Source organism: Rhagoletis zephyria, unplaced genomic scaffold, assembly GCF_001687245.7.
Source record: "Rhagoletis zephyria isolate East Lansing unplaced genomic scaffold, Rhagoletis_zephyria_1.1 Rzeph_scaffold_00195, whole genome shotgun sequence".
In the NCBI taxonomy this organism is placed as follows: Eukaryota; Metazoa; Arthropoda; class Insecta; order Diptera; family Tephritidae; genus Rhagoletis; species Rhagoletis zephyria.
Genome location: NW_016157279.1, coordinates 279316 through 298630, shown reverse-complemented (window position 1 = coordinate 298630; position 19315 = coordinate 279316). Strand labels below are relative to the sequence as shown.

At 39.3% G+C, this 19315-nt stretch overlaps 1 protein-coding gene across 12 annotated transcripts in view; it reads left to right on the top strand.

Moving 5' to 3' along the window:
* The window catches only part of drongo (Arf GTPase activating protein drongo), a 156243-nt gene that overhangs the window by 63862 nt on the left and 73066 nt on the right, over positions 1–19315 (top strand). For all 12 annotated transcript variants that reach the window (XM_017609161.1, XM_017609159.1, XM_017609157.1 and 9 more), the window contains exon 3: positions 16172–17232. In XM_017609161.1, the coding sequence (XP_017464650.1) occupies positions 16172–17232 (1061 nt within the window). The remainder of the gene's footprint in view (positions 1–16171; positions 17233–19315) is intronic.

Sequence of the window (19315 nt, the reverse complement as noted above, 5' to 3'; positions counted from 1 at the left end):
TGGTGGTAAGAACTGCCACTCAAAGCCATGTATGGAATATTGGGATCGTACGTCAACTGATGAATCTTTAAGGAATCGTTTGAAATCTTGGCGATAGGCCCTACTTGCCCCTACGAAATTTTTTCCATTATCGGAGAAGACGCGTTGTGGGAGTCCGCGTCTTCCAACGAACCGGGAGAATGTGGCTTGAAAGGCTTTGGTGGAGAGTTCGGAGCACGGTTCTAAGTGAATTGCTTTAGTTGAGAAACAAATAAAAACACAAACGTATCCTTTGAGCATCGGGGATTTTCGAAGTGGTGATGATTTGACATCGAACGGTCCTGCAAAATCAAGACCGGTGTAGGTGAATGCTAGCGAGAATATTGAACGCTCTGGCGGTAGGGCTGCCATGATTTGTGAACGAGTGTTTTGTTTGAAAATCGTGCATGTTTTACAATTTCGCACGCAGTTTTTGACCTTGAATTTAAGTCTTGGAATGAACTACTCTTGCCTTGCAGTTCTAATCATGAGTAGGTGTTCTGCGCGCATCAATAAATTATGCAAAAACTATAGGAATAAATAATAGAATCGAGAAGTTTCAGGCACGATAAGGATATCTCTCATTATACGAGAGGAAGGAGTGGACTGTATTGGTTTTATTCAAATCGAAACATGCAAGCAATCACGCGTAAGGCTTTCGACCAACGTATGTAGAGCTTAAATTTTGCGTTCTTCTAAGGGGGCGACATTCTTCCGGAGTGATAATGGCCATTGGTCGGCTGGCTTCAAGAGCCAGTCAGGTCCGTGCCACCAAAGTGATTGGTAAATTAAGTCTTGTGGCCTGCGGCCTCGTGTTCCGAGATCTGCGGGATTGTGATTGGTGGAGACATGTTGCCACTTAATGTTTCCAACATTCTGAATAATTTGTAAAGTGCGATTTGCCACGTATACCTTCCAAGTACATGGAGGCATTTCGAGCCACGAAAGGACAATCGAGGAATCAGACCATAAGAAAATGTCAGTGTTCCCGAGAGGGAGTTGGTTTATAACGGTTTTAATGCATTTTGATAGCAGAACTGCACCACAGAGTTCCAGACGCGAAAGACTGACTGTTTGCAACGGTTCAACTTTGGTTTTTGAGAAGAGAAGATGAGATGAAGTGGAATTGCCCGGAATGCCTTTTCAGACGCATTACAGAAACCATGAATTTGAACTATTTGGTTTGGGGAAAATTCAGTCCATCTTGGTATCTGGATTTTTTCGATACTGGGTAGATCAGAAACAAACTGGTTCCACTTTTGAAGCGAAAGTGGTTTAACGCATTCATCCCACTCCGTGCCTTCTAACCATATTTGCTGCAAGAGTATTTTTGCTTGAATGAGAATAGGCGATAGCCACCTGCGAGGTCAAAAAGTTTGGAGACCGAGGACGGAATTTTTCGCTTTGTGGCACCTGCAGTTGGTTTGATAGGCTCGATGGAGTAAGAAAAGGCGTCATTAAAAGCGTTCCATCTAATGCCAAGAGTTTTGGTAGAACTGGAGGAATCAATTTTCAGAAAATCAGAATCGAGCAAATCGTCAGTTGGAATATGTCAAAGAAGTTCTGGATGATTAGCTGTTATTTTCTTTAGAGAAAACCCAGCTGAGAGCAGCATTTGATTATTTGAGATTGTGCCGTAAGACAAGTTTAAATATCATGTCCACCTGTGAGTATACCATCGACATACGTTTCTTCAGTCAGAATTCTCTTGGCCAAAGGATGGGAATCTTTAGAGTCCCTTACCAACTGGTGAAGCGTGCGGATAGCCAGATATGGCGCGCAATTGACTCCGAAAGTGACGGTTTTCAGTGCGAAATCAGTGATTTTGATGTCGTTTTTTCGTGGAAAGAGAATTCGTCGATATTGTTGATCATCTTCGTGTAACAGAATCTGGCGGTACATTTTTTGATTATCTCCGTTAAAGACGTATTTGTACAAACGCCAATTCAAGATTACGAACATCAGATCTGGGCTCGAATCGTAACATCCGTTCACGGATCGAAAATGATACGAAAGAAAATTACGTGATACGTCAGGCAGTATAAGCTGAATGGGACAAAGAGTACGTTCACGTATGTCATAATCCGAAAAATGTGTTTTTACGTGACGAGTAGTACGATATCGTGTGTGGCGATTCGAGCCCTGTTTGCAATGTAGGGCCGATATGAAGTATATCGTTAAGAGAAACTCCCGACGCAGATGGTTTGGTCGCGTTAAATACCACTCGAACCTTGGTGGGAGAATGGGGTTTCATATGGTCAAGTGATAAATATTCCTTTAAAACACGGCTATACTCTTCCTTAAGGTCAGCCTTTTTATTGAGCATATGCTCCATTCGTATGGCTTGCTTCATCGCTGTTTCTGTGACTTCCTCTAATTCCCAATATCGCTTTAATTGAAAATTGAGGTTTTCGCTAGTATCCTCCATTACGTATATGTGAAAAGTGGAACATTCGGTGGATTTTAAGGGTTCACTTAAATACCATCCGAATATGGTATTTTGCGAAAGAAGACTACCAAAAATTTTATGTTTGACTCCCGGGAGTAGGAGTTCTGGTATAAGATCGTTACCTATTACTAGGTCGATCTGCGATGGTTTGAAGAAATATGGACTGGCGAGGTCCAGATCCTTAAGTTCGGATAAATCTGGTTTCTTCGTTTGGAATGTAGGTAGGAAGCTGGTAAGTTTGTGGAGAATAATCGCTTTGGTATTGATGCGAATGTTATTTCGTTTAGCCACGAGAGTAATATGGCAAACGCGAGTTGCGTTTTCAACTATCTTACCGCCCATAGTTATAGAAAAGCTTTCTCGATTGGTTGGAAGTTTTAATCGATTTTGATCATTTTCAGAAATAAAGGTTTTTTGAGAACCTTGATCGATTAAGGCTCTGAGGGTACAGAATTCACCCAAGTGCTCGATGTGTACTTGGGCAGTAGGAAGCAATATTTTTTCATTGTTGGTAGGAAAAATGGGTTGGATATTCGATGGTTTATCTGATAGAGAAGTAGGAGATTCCTCAGATAGGGTATTGTCTTCGGTAATGTCAAAAATCGGATGTCTTGACTTGCTGGATGAAGGTTCGTATGATTGAGTTAGCAACAAAGATGTTGCATTTTTAGAAGACTTTGACCCTTGAGGTAGTTGATTTTTGGTGGTTTGAAGTTGTTGTTCCTACTAGGTGTTTTGGGAATCGATTTGGTAGTTGGGGTAGGATGCAACATTGTATGGTGGTTCTTTTTGCAACGAAAACATCGGAATGCACTGGAGCAGTTGTTTAAAAGATATTGTAAGCCAAGCAATTGGTACAATACCCATTTTGTTCTACGAATTTGGTGCGTTCTTGAACGTTGAGTTTTTTGAACTCAGAGCAGAACTTAAGGGTGTGGTTGTTGTTGCACAGCTTACATTTGAACGAGAGTTGTTCTTGAGAATGATATGATTGAATCTTTGCTGGCGTTTTTTGAGAGAATGCGTTTCGCGCCTTCGTGGTTTTATACCCGTATAAACGATCAACCACTTCGAACCGACTGCTTAGGCACTCGTCCATTTGGGTCCAGTTGGGGTGCTCTTTACGAGATTTCAGAGATTGTTCCCAGAGTGAAAGCATTTCATCTGGGAGCTTGGTGGAACATAGACAGATTAGGATTGGGTCCCAATCGGAAACGGAAACTCCTTGAGACTTTAGGCATGAAAGGTTTTTGAAATCGTTGAATCGCTTCGCTATTCTCGGAATTAGCAGAAGGCAAGTTGAAGAGCGTTTTCAGCTGCTTGTCGATTAGAATGCGTTTATTTTCGAAACGAGCTCTTAATGCTTCCCAAGCAAGAGAGAAGTTACCACGAGTTTTGTTTCGCAAGTGATAGAGTTTTTGTGCCGGTGTTAGCTTGGGATAGTTGAGATACACAGCCGTGAACATGTCACGAAAGGCTGGTCAATCCTCATAGCTTCCATAGAAAATCTGTGTATCACAAGGTGGAACCTTGATACGTGATATAGCGTTGTCAACGAACGACATGGAATGACGGGTTAGGATGGCCTGCTGGGGTAAGATAGTTGAAAACGCAACTCGCGTTTGCCATATTACTCTCGTGGCTAAACGAAATAACATTCGCATCAATACCAAAGCGATTATTCTCCACAAACTTACCAGCTTCCTACCTACATTCCAAACGAAGAAACCAGATTTATCCGAACTTAAGGATCTGGACCTCGCCAGTCCATATTTCTTCAAACCATCGCAGATCGACCTAGTAATAGGTAACGATCTTATACCAGAACTCCTACTCCCGGGAGTCAAACATAAAATTTTTGGTAGTCTTCTTTCGCAAAATACCATATTCGGATGGTATTTAAGGGAACCTTTAAAATCCACCGAATGTTCCACTTTTCACATATACGTAATGGAGGATACTAGCGAAAACCTCAATTTTCAATTAAAGCGATTTTGGGAATTAGAGGAAGTCACAGAAACAGCGATGAAGCAAGCCATACGAATGGAGCATATGCTCAATANTGAACCCTTAAAATCCACCGAATGTTCCACTTTTCACATATACGTAATGGAGGATACTAGCGAAAACCTCAATTTTCAATTAAAGCGATTTTGGGAATTAGAGGAAGTCACAGAAACAGCGATGAAGCAAGCCATACGAATGGAGCATATGCTCAATAAAAAGGCTGACCTTAAGGAAGAGTATAGCCGTGTTTTAAAGGAATATTTATCACTTGACCATATGAAACCCCATTCTCCCACCAAGGTTCGAGTGGTATTTAACGCGACCAAACCATCTGCGTCGGGAGTTTCTCTTAACGATATACTTCATATCGGCCCTACATTGCAAACAGGNTAAAACCTTTATTTCTGAAAATGATCAAAATCGATTAAAACTTCCAACCAATCGAGAAAGCTTTTCTATAACTATGGGCGGTAAGATAGTTGAAAACGCAACTCGCGTTTGCCATATTACTCTCGTGGCTAAACGAAATAACATTCGCATCAATACCAAAGCGATTATTCTCCACAAACATACCAGTTTCCTACCGACATTCCAAATGAAGAAACCAGATATATCCGAACTTAAGGATCTGGACCTCGCCGGTCCGTATTTTTTCAAACCATCGCAGATCGACCTAGTAATAGGTAACGATCTTATACCAGAACTCCTACTCCCGGGAGTCAAACATAAAATTTTTGGTAGTCTTCTTTCGCAAAATACCATATTCGGATGGTATTTAAGTGAACCTTTAAAATCCACCGAATGTTCCACTTTTCACATATACGTAATGGAGGATACTAGCGAAAACCTCAATTTTCAATTAAAGCGATTTTGGGAATTAGAGGAAGTCACAGAAACAGCGATGAAGCAAGCCATACGAATGGAGCATATGCTCAATAAAAAGGCTGACCTTAAGGAAGAGTATAGCCGTGTTTTAAAGGAATATTTATCACTTGACCATATGAAACCCCATTCTCCCACCAAGGTTCGAGTGGTATTTAACGCGACCAAACCATCTGCGTCGGGAGTTTCTCTTAACGATATACTTCATATCGGCCCTACATTGCAAACAGGGCTCGAATCGCCACACACGATATCGTACTACTCGTCACGTAAAAACACATTTTTCGGATTATGACATACGTGAACGTACTCTTTGTCCCATTCAGCTTATACTGCCTGACGTATCACGTAATTTTCTTTCGTATCATTTTCGATCCGTGAACGGATGTTACGATTCGAGCCCAGATCTGATGTTCGTAATCTTGAATTGGCGTTTGTACAAATACGTCTTTAACGGAGATAATCAAAAAATGTACCGCCAGATTCTGTTACACGAAGATGATCAACAATATCGACGAATTCTCTTTCCACGAAAAAACGACATCAAAATCACTGATTTCGCACTGAAAACCGTCACTTTCGGAGTCAATTGCGCGCCATATCTGGCTATCCGCACGCTTCACCAGTTGGTAAGGGACTCTAAAGATTCCCATCCTTTGGCCAAGAGAATTCTGACTGAAGAAACGTATGTCGATGGTATACTCACAGGTGGACATGATATTTAAACTTGTCTTACGGCACAATCTCAAATAATCAAATGCTGCTCTCAGCTGGGTTTTCTCTAAAGAAAATAACAGCTAATCATCCAGAACTTCTTCGACATATTCCAACTGACGATTTGCTCGATTCTGATTTTCTGAAAATTGATTCCTCCAGTTCTACCAAAACTCTTGGCATTAGATGGAACGCTTTTAATGACGCCTTTTCTTACTCCATCGAGCCTATCAAACCAACTGCAGGTGCCACAAAGCGAAAAATTCCGTCCTCGGTCTCCAAACTTTTTGACCTCGCAGGTGGCTATCGCCTATTCTCATTCAAGCAAAAATACTCTTGCAGCAAATATGGTTAGAAGGCACGGAGTGGGATGAATGCGTTAAACCACTTTCGCTTCAAAAGTGGAACCAGTTTGTTTCTGATCTACCCAGTATCGAAAAAATCCAGATACCAAGATGGACTGAATTTTCCCCAAACCAAATAGTTCAAATTCATGGTTTCTGTAATGCGTCTGAAAAGGCATTCCGGGCAATTCCACTTCATCTCATCTTCTCTTCTCAAAAACCAAAGTTGAACCGTTGCAAACAGTCAGTCTTTCGCGTCTGGAACTCTGTGGTGCAGTTCTGCTATCAAAATGCATTAAAACCGTTATAAACCAACTCCCTCTCGGGAACACTGACATTTTCTTATGGTCTGATTCCTCGATTGTCCTTTCGTGGCTCGAAATGCCTCCATGTACTTGGAAGGTATACGTGGCAAATCGCACTTTACAAATTATTCAGAATGTTGGAAACATTAAGTGGCAACATGTATCCACCAATCACAATCCCGCAGATCTCGGAACACGAGGCTGCAGGCCACAAGACTTAATTTACCAATCACTTTGGTGGCACGGACCTGACTGGCTCTTGAAGCCAGCCGACCAATGGCCATTATCACTCCGGAAGAATGTCGCCCCCTTAGAAGAACGCAAAATTTAAGCTCTACATACGTTGGTCGAAAGCCTTACGCGTGATTGCTTGCATGTTTCGATTTGAATAAAACCAATACAGTCCACTCCTTCCTCTCGTATAATGAGAGATATCCTTATCGTGCCTGAAACTTCTCGATTCTGTTATTTATTCCTATAGTTTTTGCATAATTTATTGATGCGCGCAGAACACCTACTCATGATTAGAACTGCAAGGCAAGAGTAGTTCATTCCAAGACTTAAATTCAAGGTCAAAAACTGCGTGCGAAATTGTAAAACATGCACGATTTTCAAACAAAACACTCGTTCACAAATCATGGCAGCCCTACCGCCAGAGCGTTCAATATTCTCGCTAGCATTCACCTACACCGGTCTTGATTTTGCAGGACCGTTCGATGTCAAATCATCACCACTTCGAAAATCCCCGATGCTCAAAGGATACGTTTGTGTTTTTATTTGTTTCTCAACTAAAGCAATTCACTTAGAACCGTGCTCCGAACTCTCCACCAAAGCCTTTCAAGCCACATTCTCCCGGTTCGTTGGAAGACGCGGACTCCCACAACGCGTCTTCTCCGATAATGGAAAAAATTTCGTAGGGGCAAGTAGGGCCTATCGCCAAGATTTCAAACGATTCCTTAAAGATTCATCAGTTGACGTACGATCCCAATATTCCATACATGGCTTTGAGTGGCAGTTCTTACCACCAAATGCTCCCCACATGGGCGGTCTGTGGGAGGCAGCCGTTAAAAGCTTTAAACTTCATTTCAAACGAATCGTTGGGAGTAATAATTTCACCTTTGAAGAGCCTGCCACACTACCGGCTCGCATCGAAGGAATGTTAAACTCTCGACTACTCTCACCTATGTCAGATAATCCTCAAGAGCTTTTAGCCCTAACGCCTGGTCATTTCTTGCGTGGAGCTCCTCTGCTTGACGCGCTAGAAACCCAAATTGACAATCTTTCGCTTCAAAATCCGTGGGAGAAATTAAAGCTGTTGCATCAACAATTTGGTCAGCGCTGGAAAGATGAATACCTTAAATAATTACATCAAAGGTATAAGTGGAAACTTCCACACTACAATCTTTCTGTTGGCGACTTCGTCGTCATTAAAAACGAACTATTACCTCCAAATGAATGGCGTTTAGGTAGAGTCGATAAGGTTTATCATGGCTCGGACAACAAAGTACGCGTTGCCAACATTCGAACGCAACATGGTACTTTCACCAGACCAATTGTCAAACTATGTCCGCTCCCGATTCAAACAGACTTATCTCATCCACTGCCCTGATACAAATTTACATAATTCTACTTCCTCACCACCATAGTCATAAGTTTTCTGACAGCTTTCAATAAAACAAATCTCATTTACAGAGAACCGAAAGTGTACGCCCCGTGGAAGCTATTGCCACGCAACACCAGGCCTTCACGTTCGCTTCGCGATCCCGATGTGCATCAGTGCCTCATATGTTTTAAATACCACGCCTTACCGTTCTGCAAAGAGTTTCAAATCATGGGAGTAGAGGAACGTAGGGTTAAGGTGCGGTTCTTGGACTATTGCACAGTCATGTTAGGGATTGCCGCTCAGATGGGAGGTGTAAAATCTGCAACCACTTGCACCACACCCTCTTGCACCGTCCGACACCTGAGGAGGAGGCAGTTTCGGCTGCATCGAGCTGGACAGAGCCATTCGTGCATTGCAACGTTTGCGGGATACGCTTGCACCTGTGCAACGGGGCCGGCATGTTTAAGTGACTTGCGCTCACTTAAATTTCCGATATGACTTGCGTTCAAAAAGACTTGCGTTAATGCATCCCTGCCTCCCTTCCACATTACAAGCATCCCTGCTGGGTGTGGAAGTCCGAAACGTACACTGGAGTTGCATTCCAGTGTTACCATCCGATTCTGGAATTGCCTTCCAGTGTGTCCTATGAATTAAAGGCCCGCATTGCCACCGCTCTCTTTCCTTTGAATTCTCCCGAAGACCAGAGCACATCGTGGGAAGCTACATATATTTTCTACATCAGCGAGGGAAGTACCACGACAACTCCTACCGTTTGCGATACGCGGATCCTGCAACACTCACTCATAAGTATACTATTTTTTGCTAGTGTAACTTGCCTAACGTTACAAAGATATCTTGTAATGATCTCACGAAGAAGTTACCATGAATTACTGTACAAATTTGCCATTGAATTTATTTGCATAGATATGCCAATTGCACTATTGTTAAGAAGTGATGTACAACGAATTAAAGTACGAATTTGCCATTGAATTGATCTTCATATATATATTTCATAGTCACTTTACTCATTGTTAAATAATCATCTCCATATCATATACAGTCCATTAATCTAATTTTCTCACTCATCTCATAAATTGTTCTCAAAAGTTAGTTAATAAGTAATATTGTTAAATAAAACCATGAATTGAAAACATAACGTCTGAAACTTCATTATAATTCGCAACATAAGCCAAATCGGATCATAAATAAAATGTTTAGTAATAACTCGACTCTAGCTTCACCTGGTGAGTCAAACTATCCAGGGACCCCTCAAACACGCACAATTCCCCTTTTCAAATAGTCCCACTTTTCTCCATGGGTATACGATTGCTTTCATATATCTCCATACCATGTTCGAGTACTCTACCATGAACACTTCCAGAGATTTGCAAAATGAAAAATTTAGTGTGTATGGGAGGTGCCACACTCCCTTTATATATCGAAATTTTTTTAAGCCTATAACCATCCTTGGACTGCAGCAGGTGTCCGGAATTTCCAAAAAAATCGGTACAGCCGTTCTCGAGCTTTGTGAACAGTAAAAACGGCTTTCAAAATATATATTAGTATAGATAACTAGATAGATAACCAGACTCCAGCACTCCCTTCTGCTTCTTCTTATTTGGCGCTGTAACCGCCTAAGCGATTTTGGCCGAGTTCAACAAAGCCCGCCAGTAGTTTCTCTTCTGCGCCAACTGACGCCAATTGGAAATGCCAAGTGAAGCCAAGTCTTTCTCCACTTGGTCTTTCTATCGCAGTGGGGGCCTCCCTCTTCCTCTGCTACCACTAGCGGGTTCCGAGTTGAATACTTTCTGGGCTGGAGCGTCGGAGACCATTCGAACGACATGGCCAAGCCAGCGGAGCCGCTGTATTCTAATCCGCTGCACTATGTCTATGTCGTTGTAAACCTCATAGAGCTCATGATTCCATTGTCTGCAGTACTCGCCGTCGCCAACGCATAAAGGCCCGTAAATCTTCTGCAAAATCTTTCTCTCAACGGGCATGATGAGTGACTTATCGAGTGTGATTTTCGTACGTCGAGAGAGGACTTTACTGCCTAACCTTATATAAACGCACGCCGTTTATATACGCATGCCGTATGATTTGCTTTCCTGCGTCACCCGAAATTGGCTTGGTGCATTTGCATTTGATTTCACTGAGCGAAACGTCAAATCAAAATCTCACGCAAAACAAAAATTGGAAATTGAATAAGCTTTTTACTCACGCCGTTCAATTTCGGTTGGTCGCATAAAGTTGTATGCGCATGAGAAATTTTTGATAGTAAATTCCCGGCGCGCATTAGTATTAAGGTGGCCTGTTACTCCCCTATTGCCTACTCAGTCCAAAGTAGCACTTGTTGGCGAGAGTAATTCTGCGTTGAATTTCAATGCTGACATTATTATCGGTGTTAATAATGGTTCGCAAGTAAACTTTCTTGAAATTATAACTGTCAACAGTGACGTGGGTGCTAAGGCGCTGGCCGTTTGGTCGATGATAGGAGATACTTCGTCTTGTCCTCTTTTACTACCAGACCCATTCGCTTTGCTTCCTTGGAAAAGCCAGAACAGACTTCGCGGGTTTTGTTACCGATGATGTCGATGTCATCGGCATAAGCCAGCAATTACACGCTCTTGTAGTAAAGTTCTGCAGCTCTTATTATCTTCTCCACAATCTGATTAAAGAAATCACATGAAAGGGGGTCGCCCTGGCTCGGAGAGGTCTTTCCAAATTCTGATGGAGCTGGTGGTATTGCTCAACGTCATTTTACACAGCCCTATCAGTTTCGAGGGGATGCCAACTTCAGACGTCGCGGCGTATTGGCTAGTCGACAAATAGGTGGTGATGTTTTCCAAGATTTGGCGGATCGTGATTAGTTGGTCTATGAAGGATTTTCCAGGTCTAAAGCCACACTGATAAGTACCAATCAGTTCGTTGACGTTGGGCTTCAGTCTTCCATGCAATACGCTCCATAAGACCTTGTAAAATATGCTTAGAAGGCTGATCCCGCGGATCCTTGTGGATTGGGCAGAGCACACTTAAATTCCAGTCGTCGGGAATGTGGACATGCAGCGCTCCCAGCTGATAAATTTTTCGCAGAGGTGTTTTTGTTCCTCTTACCAATATATGTACAGTATCGGTCATATCTATAGCACGCCATTTCAAAGTGATATTGTGTGTCACTTATGTTTATTTCTTTATTTTTAAGAATTTTCAATTAAAATTTAGTTCATTCTCGGACAAACCCCATATATACCCAAGTTTAACAATTTGTAAAAAACTACAAAAAAGTGTAACAAATTTTCACCTAAATTTCAAACTTTTTTCTCGGAAGTGATAGAATTTTTTTGAGTACACAGTTTTTTAGCCCCTGCAATTTTAGTCTAATAATGTGCAAATTTCAAGTGGCTACAAATTACCGTTAATTTTTTAGAATTTTTTTTGTCGCATTGCCTTCCATATAATGAATAAACTCAATTTATTTGTATATGGAAGAACACCGCAACATCCTTTACGAAAAAAATTCTAAAAAATCAGCGGTAACTTTTAGCCACTTGAAACTTGCACATTATCAGACTAAAATTGATTGGGCTATAAAACTGTGTATTCAGAAAAATTCAAACACTTCCGAGAAAAAAATTTTAAATTTAGGCGAAAATTTGTTGCACTTTCTTGTAGTTTTCTATAAGTTTTTAAACTTGGGTTTATATGGGTTTTGTTAGAGAAAGAACTGTATTTTAATTGAAAATTCTTAAAAATAAATAAATAAACATAAGTGGCACACAATATCATTTTGGAATGGCGTGCTATAGATATGACCGATACTGTATATATAGAACGATTTTTAGTAATAACTCCATTCCAGCGCCACCTAATGGAGTTTTCACTCTGTAAATTTTTTTCTTGGGCAAGGACAAATACAACTAAAACAAGTGCGCTCGGGTATAAAAAAGTCTACTTAAATCGGACAATCCGTTCTCGAGTTATGGGCGGTCATACGTACGCAACTTAGTTTTATATATAGACGTTGATCCAAATACTACCTACTATAGTCTGCCTAGTTTGCCATAGTTTGTCTAGCAGTGTGAGCAGTCGCTCAATCTTGTTGAAACCACAATTTAGGACGCTGCTTTGCCGTTGGCCGCAAAAAATTGTCAATCATTGTTCTGTAAGAAGCCCCAGAAATCTTTTCTGGCGTTTCATCCTTCATTCTCGAAGAAATATGGGCCATAACACCGCACCAAAGAGTGCATCTGGATGGATGAAACTGGTGCTGGTGTGTTGCCCTTGGATTTTCAGAGCCCCACAATATATAGTTTTGCATGTAAATGCTTCATCCGACATCCAAACATTACCAAAAAAATCAATTTGTGTGGCTAATTGTGTAAAACGAATGCGTATTGTAGTCGTTGTTGGTGGTCTTGCTGTAAGTATCCATTATGATTTTCCAAGAGATTAACTATAACATGCAGAAAGAAAATAGCAATAATATTAAAAAATAAAGAGGTTATACATATGTACGTGTTTAACATTGGTAGGTCTTATTTGGCACACATTGTATATAGAAGATATATAGTATATAGTTGGTGCGCATGTATTTACGTGATACAATTGCAGTATTGGGTGTCGTTAGAGGATATAAATATGCAAAATCTTGTTGTAAAAGATTAAGAAACATAACAAATAACAGCAAATATCTCAAAAACTATGCATGTGCGGCAGGTAAAAGTTATATGCTTAGAATCAGGAGAACATCCCTTAAGTAACTGAGTTCAGTAACAATAAATTAAAATAAGTTATTTAGCTTTATTCATGCAATATTTTCAAATTACCGATTTCCTGCGACAATAAATCATCTGTTCAAATTCTTTGGACAATATCAAATAATTTTTCGATAGTATTAAATAAACCTTCTCTTTTTTTCGGTTCTGTATAAAGCTTTTTAATTTTTTAATGCACCGTGAAGTATCTTGAGTGGGTATAGCCGCTCTGCTCCAAATTTTTTTAACTCCGTTTATAACGATTGAGCAGCTGTCATCTATCGATTTATTGAGATTTCTTGAATGAGGAAACAAAAAATTGCATCGCTTCCTTATTTGTCGGTAAATTTTTTCCGATAACTTTAATTATTGTTTCACCTATTAAAAATCTGATTTTTCTTATATCCATATATTGATTACACCGTGCGGCAAAAACAAAAAAATTTCCAAACACACGAAGCAATCAATATACTCATAAAAGTAACGGCCAAATTGCGTTTTTATTCTTTTGTCTGAACAAATCTAGAAAAGTGTTAAAGCGATTGTTTCCGCCGTTGTAGATTAAAATATTTAAGTGAGTAGCAAATCTTGGTTGAAGATGTGGAAAGATATTACGATCTGCTGACCCATCGTTTCATTTGCATTTTGTTTTTATGAAAAAGAGAGGAATATTTATATTTAACGTTCAGTAGTGTAAAATAAAATATCTATTTCTTTTTAAAATTTTTTAATAACAAATGCCTATCTAGCTAAAAAAGGAAGATCGACCACAAACAGACGACATTTAAATAAATGACTTCCGAGAAGAAAAAGCGTTAAATGTAAAATGTAGCATAGTCCTATGTGTTTTGGGGCAAGGTTTAAATAACATGAAGATTAAAGGTTTTTTTTAGTCTTATATTCCGTTTTAGGTCATAAACAAAAAATTTATTGGGGGCTGCAAAAAATAAAACCAACTTGGTAAATAACGGACACCCTAATACATATATACATATTTACTTAAAGACTCTAGTCGAAGGAAATTATATATAGAGGGCTGGTGAAGCCAAAATAATTAGATTAAAAAAAATCTCAATTTACTTTACTTTTCGAAGCGCTCTTCGGTATCCCCCACTAGAGGTAAAAAGTGAAGCTGAACTAGAATATATCGATGGTGCTCTACAATAACGACACAACTCAAAATTCAAAAAATAAAATCCCTTACTAATGTTAAGTGCTTCATGTATCTGATCCTTGTCTAACCCATGTCCAATCCTAAAGTAAGTAGTAACGATTGCTAAAGTAGGTAGTATGTATTAGACAAGGATGAGAGACATGAAGCAATTAACAGTAGTAATGGTTTTTATTTGCTGAATTTTGAGTTGTGTTGTTTTTGCAGAGGACCATCGATATGTACAAGTTCTGTACACTCACTGAGCAACTTATTGTGCTATTTTAAAATAATTTACTTGATAATGCCTTTAGAATGAAATTTCAAAGTTTTCTTATTAACCCCATTTCAATTTCAGTCTCTTGTTTCCTTTTCGCTTCCTATTTCGAATAAAAAATATTTTAAAATTTTCGGCAGTCCTTATATTTTTTGTCATATTGTACATATGTACATATCGCTCGTTTAATAATATAACGAAGTATTTCATAATTTCAATTTTGTGGGAAAACGCAATCAAAGTTTTATCAATTCAAGTTGGTATACAAAAACAGATGGAAAGGCACATATCTTCGCCAGATTTGGGAAGTTTGGTTATCTGTTAGACTGAGCATATTCTACTTATCAAGCTTATTTATTGCATAATGATATCTCCAAAAATGTAAATTTTGAGGTGCATCTCTATATTATTCAGCCCTATTCTGCATTTCGACTCGAATCGAAATTTTCTCCGTTTGGCAAGTTTGGTATTCTGCGTTCCGTTTCGTTTCGATCAATCTTCGAAATTTACGATTATACCTATTCTACATTTCGATCGTAGTTCCGTTTTTCTAAGTTGCAAATTTGTTGACGGAGGACGTTTTGATTGTTATTTTCGTGGGTTTAAATAATAAAATTTTATAAAAAATTTAAGTAAAATATACGGTGCATGATTGTAAAAGTCATCATAAATGAATTTTCTCGATTTCTGTGTTTTCGCGAGCGGTAATACGGGCAACACGAAAAATTGGCTCGAATAATGGCAACCAAAAGGGATATTGCGCGACGTTTTCAAAGTGGAAGTCCAGGCGTTTTTGTTTACATTATCTATAAATAAGACTGTGAAATGCACTGAATACAATTTATTCTTTTTATATAAAATTAATAGATGTATGCACATAGATACATACATACATAAAATGTGAAGTTACATAAAAAAATATGCTTTTATTATTGCACTCGTTTTTACTAACTTTTTAAAAAGAGGTGCGTATGTTGTCTCGAATTCGATTTGCTATGGAAAGATAAGCTGTTTTCTTTCCCTCCTCCTGACGGCTTTCAAAACCGGATTCATTTGCGTTCAAATCTTCCACTCTATAGTAAATGCAAATGTTGTGGAGTGCTCAAACAACGTTTATAATTTCACTGACTTTGAGCGATGAGTAATGCAGTTCGAGATGAATTTTTTATGACTCTTCACTTATCTGAAAAAGATCAAACATGTCCCTAAATCTCCGCCTTTCAACTTCCGCATGAGCAATCTGGGACTCGTTCTTCTCTTCAAGCAATAACGCCGCGGCTACGGATTTCATTCTTATAATTATGTTTCCACTTAAATTTTATTTTTAAATTACAGTGATGCTAGATTTATTTATTTATTTTAAAATATTTACAAACTTTAACTTCATATGCTGCAATAGTTTGGTGGCAAAAATTTCTTTGTTTTGTTTCGATTACACACATTCCTAGGCAAACAGCTGATTTCGAAAGATGTTTTTTCTCCTCCTCTTCTTCTTTCGTTTCGATCGTAACTCAGAATACCTAAGTTCGATTCCAGCGGAGCGGAATGCGGGAACGTAATCGAAATGCAGAATAGGGCTGATTAAACATGCCATATGTACTTATTTTTCAGAAATAATTAGATCGTCCTAAGGTTTTAATATGCCTTTTCTGTTTTTGTAATCCACAGACGCGGTCTTACTCCTCCACATCGCGTAAAATCAATATCCATGGCCACATTCACACAAGATGACGTCGATTACTTGAAAAGTCATGGAAATGATGAATGCGCTAAAACCTGGTTGGGCCTTTGGGACCCAAAGCGAGCCGGGCATCAAGATCAGCGCGAATTGATGATTGACAAATATGAGCGAAAACGATACTATCTGGAGCCAGCTAGTCCGCTAAAATCGTTGACGAATTCAGTCACTCTTAAGACGGGTTTAATGGCAGGAGTTGGAGCAGAAGTACCTACGACATCTAGAGCAGTAGCGGCTGTGGCAGCAGGGGCGGCATCTAAAATAGCATCAAATGACAGCAGTTCATATAAGAACAATATTGATGATCATATTGACTTGGTGAAGGCGGGAAATGGCTCCGGGAAAAATGAGCAAAGCACTAGAAATCAGTACCGTCAACAAAATACAAATGCAGAGCGAAGTTTCCAGCTGACGCCGCCTAGCACGCAGCGTACCACTATGAATGGCTTGCACAAGGTAGTTACTGGGGAAACGGGTTCAACAGGCGGCTCGGCAACAACAGTGACAGCAATAAGTCGGCCGCAACAGCAACATCAGCAAAATGATTATAATCATCTTCAAAATGCGTTTATGCAACTATGCAATAACAACAAAAACAATAACGTCAGTAACAGCAATCGCAATGAGTTGAATGTTTTGCATATGACAACAAGTAGAATGTCGGAGGGCAGCAGTGCGACGAGTATGAACGGGTTTGGTGTGGACACCGATTTCGTTGCAGATTTTGGTTCCGCGAATATTTTCGATGCCACAACGTCGAACAGCAGTAAAATGAGTTCGCCACCAAAAATGAATATAGGCGGCAGTACGATAACTAGCAACGGGTATGCTAAAATAAAACCGCTGAAGAAACAGCAGCAGAAACAAAAACATCAGCTGTTGAAAGGCCCTGGGCAAACGAATGGAAACATGTCTCAAAGTAATTCCATTGGCAATGGCACTTCCGCGAATTTTGCAGACTTTGATCATGCGCCCATTTTCAATGCGGGCGGTAAGTAGAATGTGATACATACATATACAGTTAGGTGCAAAATTGAGTCAATAATAAAAAAAAATCGCAATTTATGCGTTTTTCGGTAGTTCTTTGGCAACATTTTAATGATTTTTTTTATATACATATATAAGAGTATAGTTTAAAGCACTAGAATCCACCATAAAAATATCAAATTTCGCTAACGTATATGCACTTCATCGATTTTTGTAAATCAACACATTGACTAAATTTTGCACCCATATAATTTATAAGAGAGATTGCCACGCTGCAACGCGCAACTCGTTTCCTCCGTTGAAGTGTCGGCTTTTGTTATAAATGAGTCAGTTTGTTTTTTGTTATTAAAATACCATGAGATGCGTTTTGGAAAATAAAAATAGTACTGAAAAAGCTATGACGGGGCTGTCAAGATAGACGGCGCTGAAGAAAGCGACGATGAGTCGGACGATACACCGGATGAGGGAAATGCATCCAATTTAATGGACTATATAGCAAACTTATTATAATTTTGTAATAAAAACTGAATGAATGTTCACTTCAGTTCACTTTATTACAAAAATAAAAATAAAGAGAGCTTATTCTTCTAAAAATTCACTAAGTATTCAAGTATTAAAAAGAGAGCTTATAGTATTCAAGTTGAATACAACACATAGTATTTTCCACTTCAAGAATTAGTAGTCTCATCAGAAATTCTTTTTGCGCAATACAAACCATCACATTTCAGCCTTTTTTTCTCTGAAAGTGTGTTAATTTCTCGTTAAATTTATTAAATTTGCGATTCAACTCTTTGAGTTCATATTTTATATCTTTTTTTGTGCGCACGTTCTCTTTGCCTTCTGAATTTTTTTAGGTCTTCCGCCATCGATGCCATCGCGTTGCTTTTTTCACCCATTTATTTTTTTAATGCACTCATTGAAGCTAGGCTCCCGGCGACGTTTTGGTCTGCTGGCTACATTAGGAATAGGAGCAGGGGTAGTGAGAACGCTCGGTCTCTCATTCTCGTTAATGCTTGATTCTTCCTCGTTTTCCTCTTGCGAGTTAATGACTTCGTCACAAGGCACGTAAACAAAGTTTCCACTAAGCATCATCAATAACAACCAAACATGCATTATCAAGAAATGCATTCTCAACATGTAAACAACAAACATCTGGCAATGGAATAATCCACTGCGATAACCACCGCCGCATCTCAACAATAACAAACAAGTGTAAGATCTTATATTATAAACAGTTTTAAGAATATCAATAAAGTGTACGCATTTCGGCGTAGTAATAAAAATATATTTGTTTAATTCATATCAGTTCGCCTACTAGCTCTCTCTCAATTGCATGCCACTCTTCGCCTTATCGCCTACGTACCAACTTTTAAGCAAATCTGACCATAAATACGATTTTTTGAATATATCGGTCCCTGGTCCACTTCCCGGAAAAAAATGATCATATTTGCTAATCTAGGCAAAAAGCTACCTACGTACCAAATTTTAAGCAAATCGGACCATAAATAAGATTTTTTTCGAATAGATCGGTCCCTGGTCCACTTACCGGGGAAAAAAGGTTCCTATATACTAATCTAGGCAAAAAGCTACCTACGTACCAAATTTTATACAAATCGGACCATAATACGATTTTTCGAATAGATCGGTCCCTGGTCCACCTAAATGGTGGTTGCTGAAAGCTGTTTATATACAAAATTTCATGACAATCGGACCAGCCGTTTGCGACATTACCGGTTACAAAAAAGGAACTTCTCTTTATATAATTAGTACAGATATAGCGGTCGTCCCTCGGCAGGCAATGGCAAACCTCCGAGTGTATTTCTGCCACGAAAAAAAGCTTCTCATAAAAATACAATCGCCGTTCGGAGCCGGCGTAAAACTGTAGGTCCCTCCGCTTTGTGTGACAACATCAAGGCGCACGCCACAAGTCGGAGGAGAAGCTCAGCCAAACACTAACATATGTGTAAGTGCCAATCTATTATTATTATTATTATAGATATAGATATAGATATAGATATAGATATAGATATAGATATAGATATAGATATAGATATAGATATAGATATAGATATAGATATAGATATAGA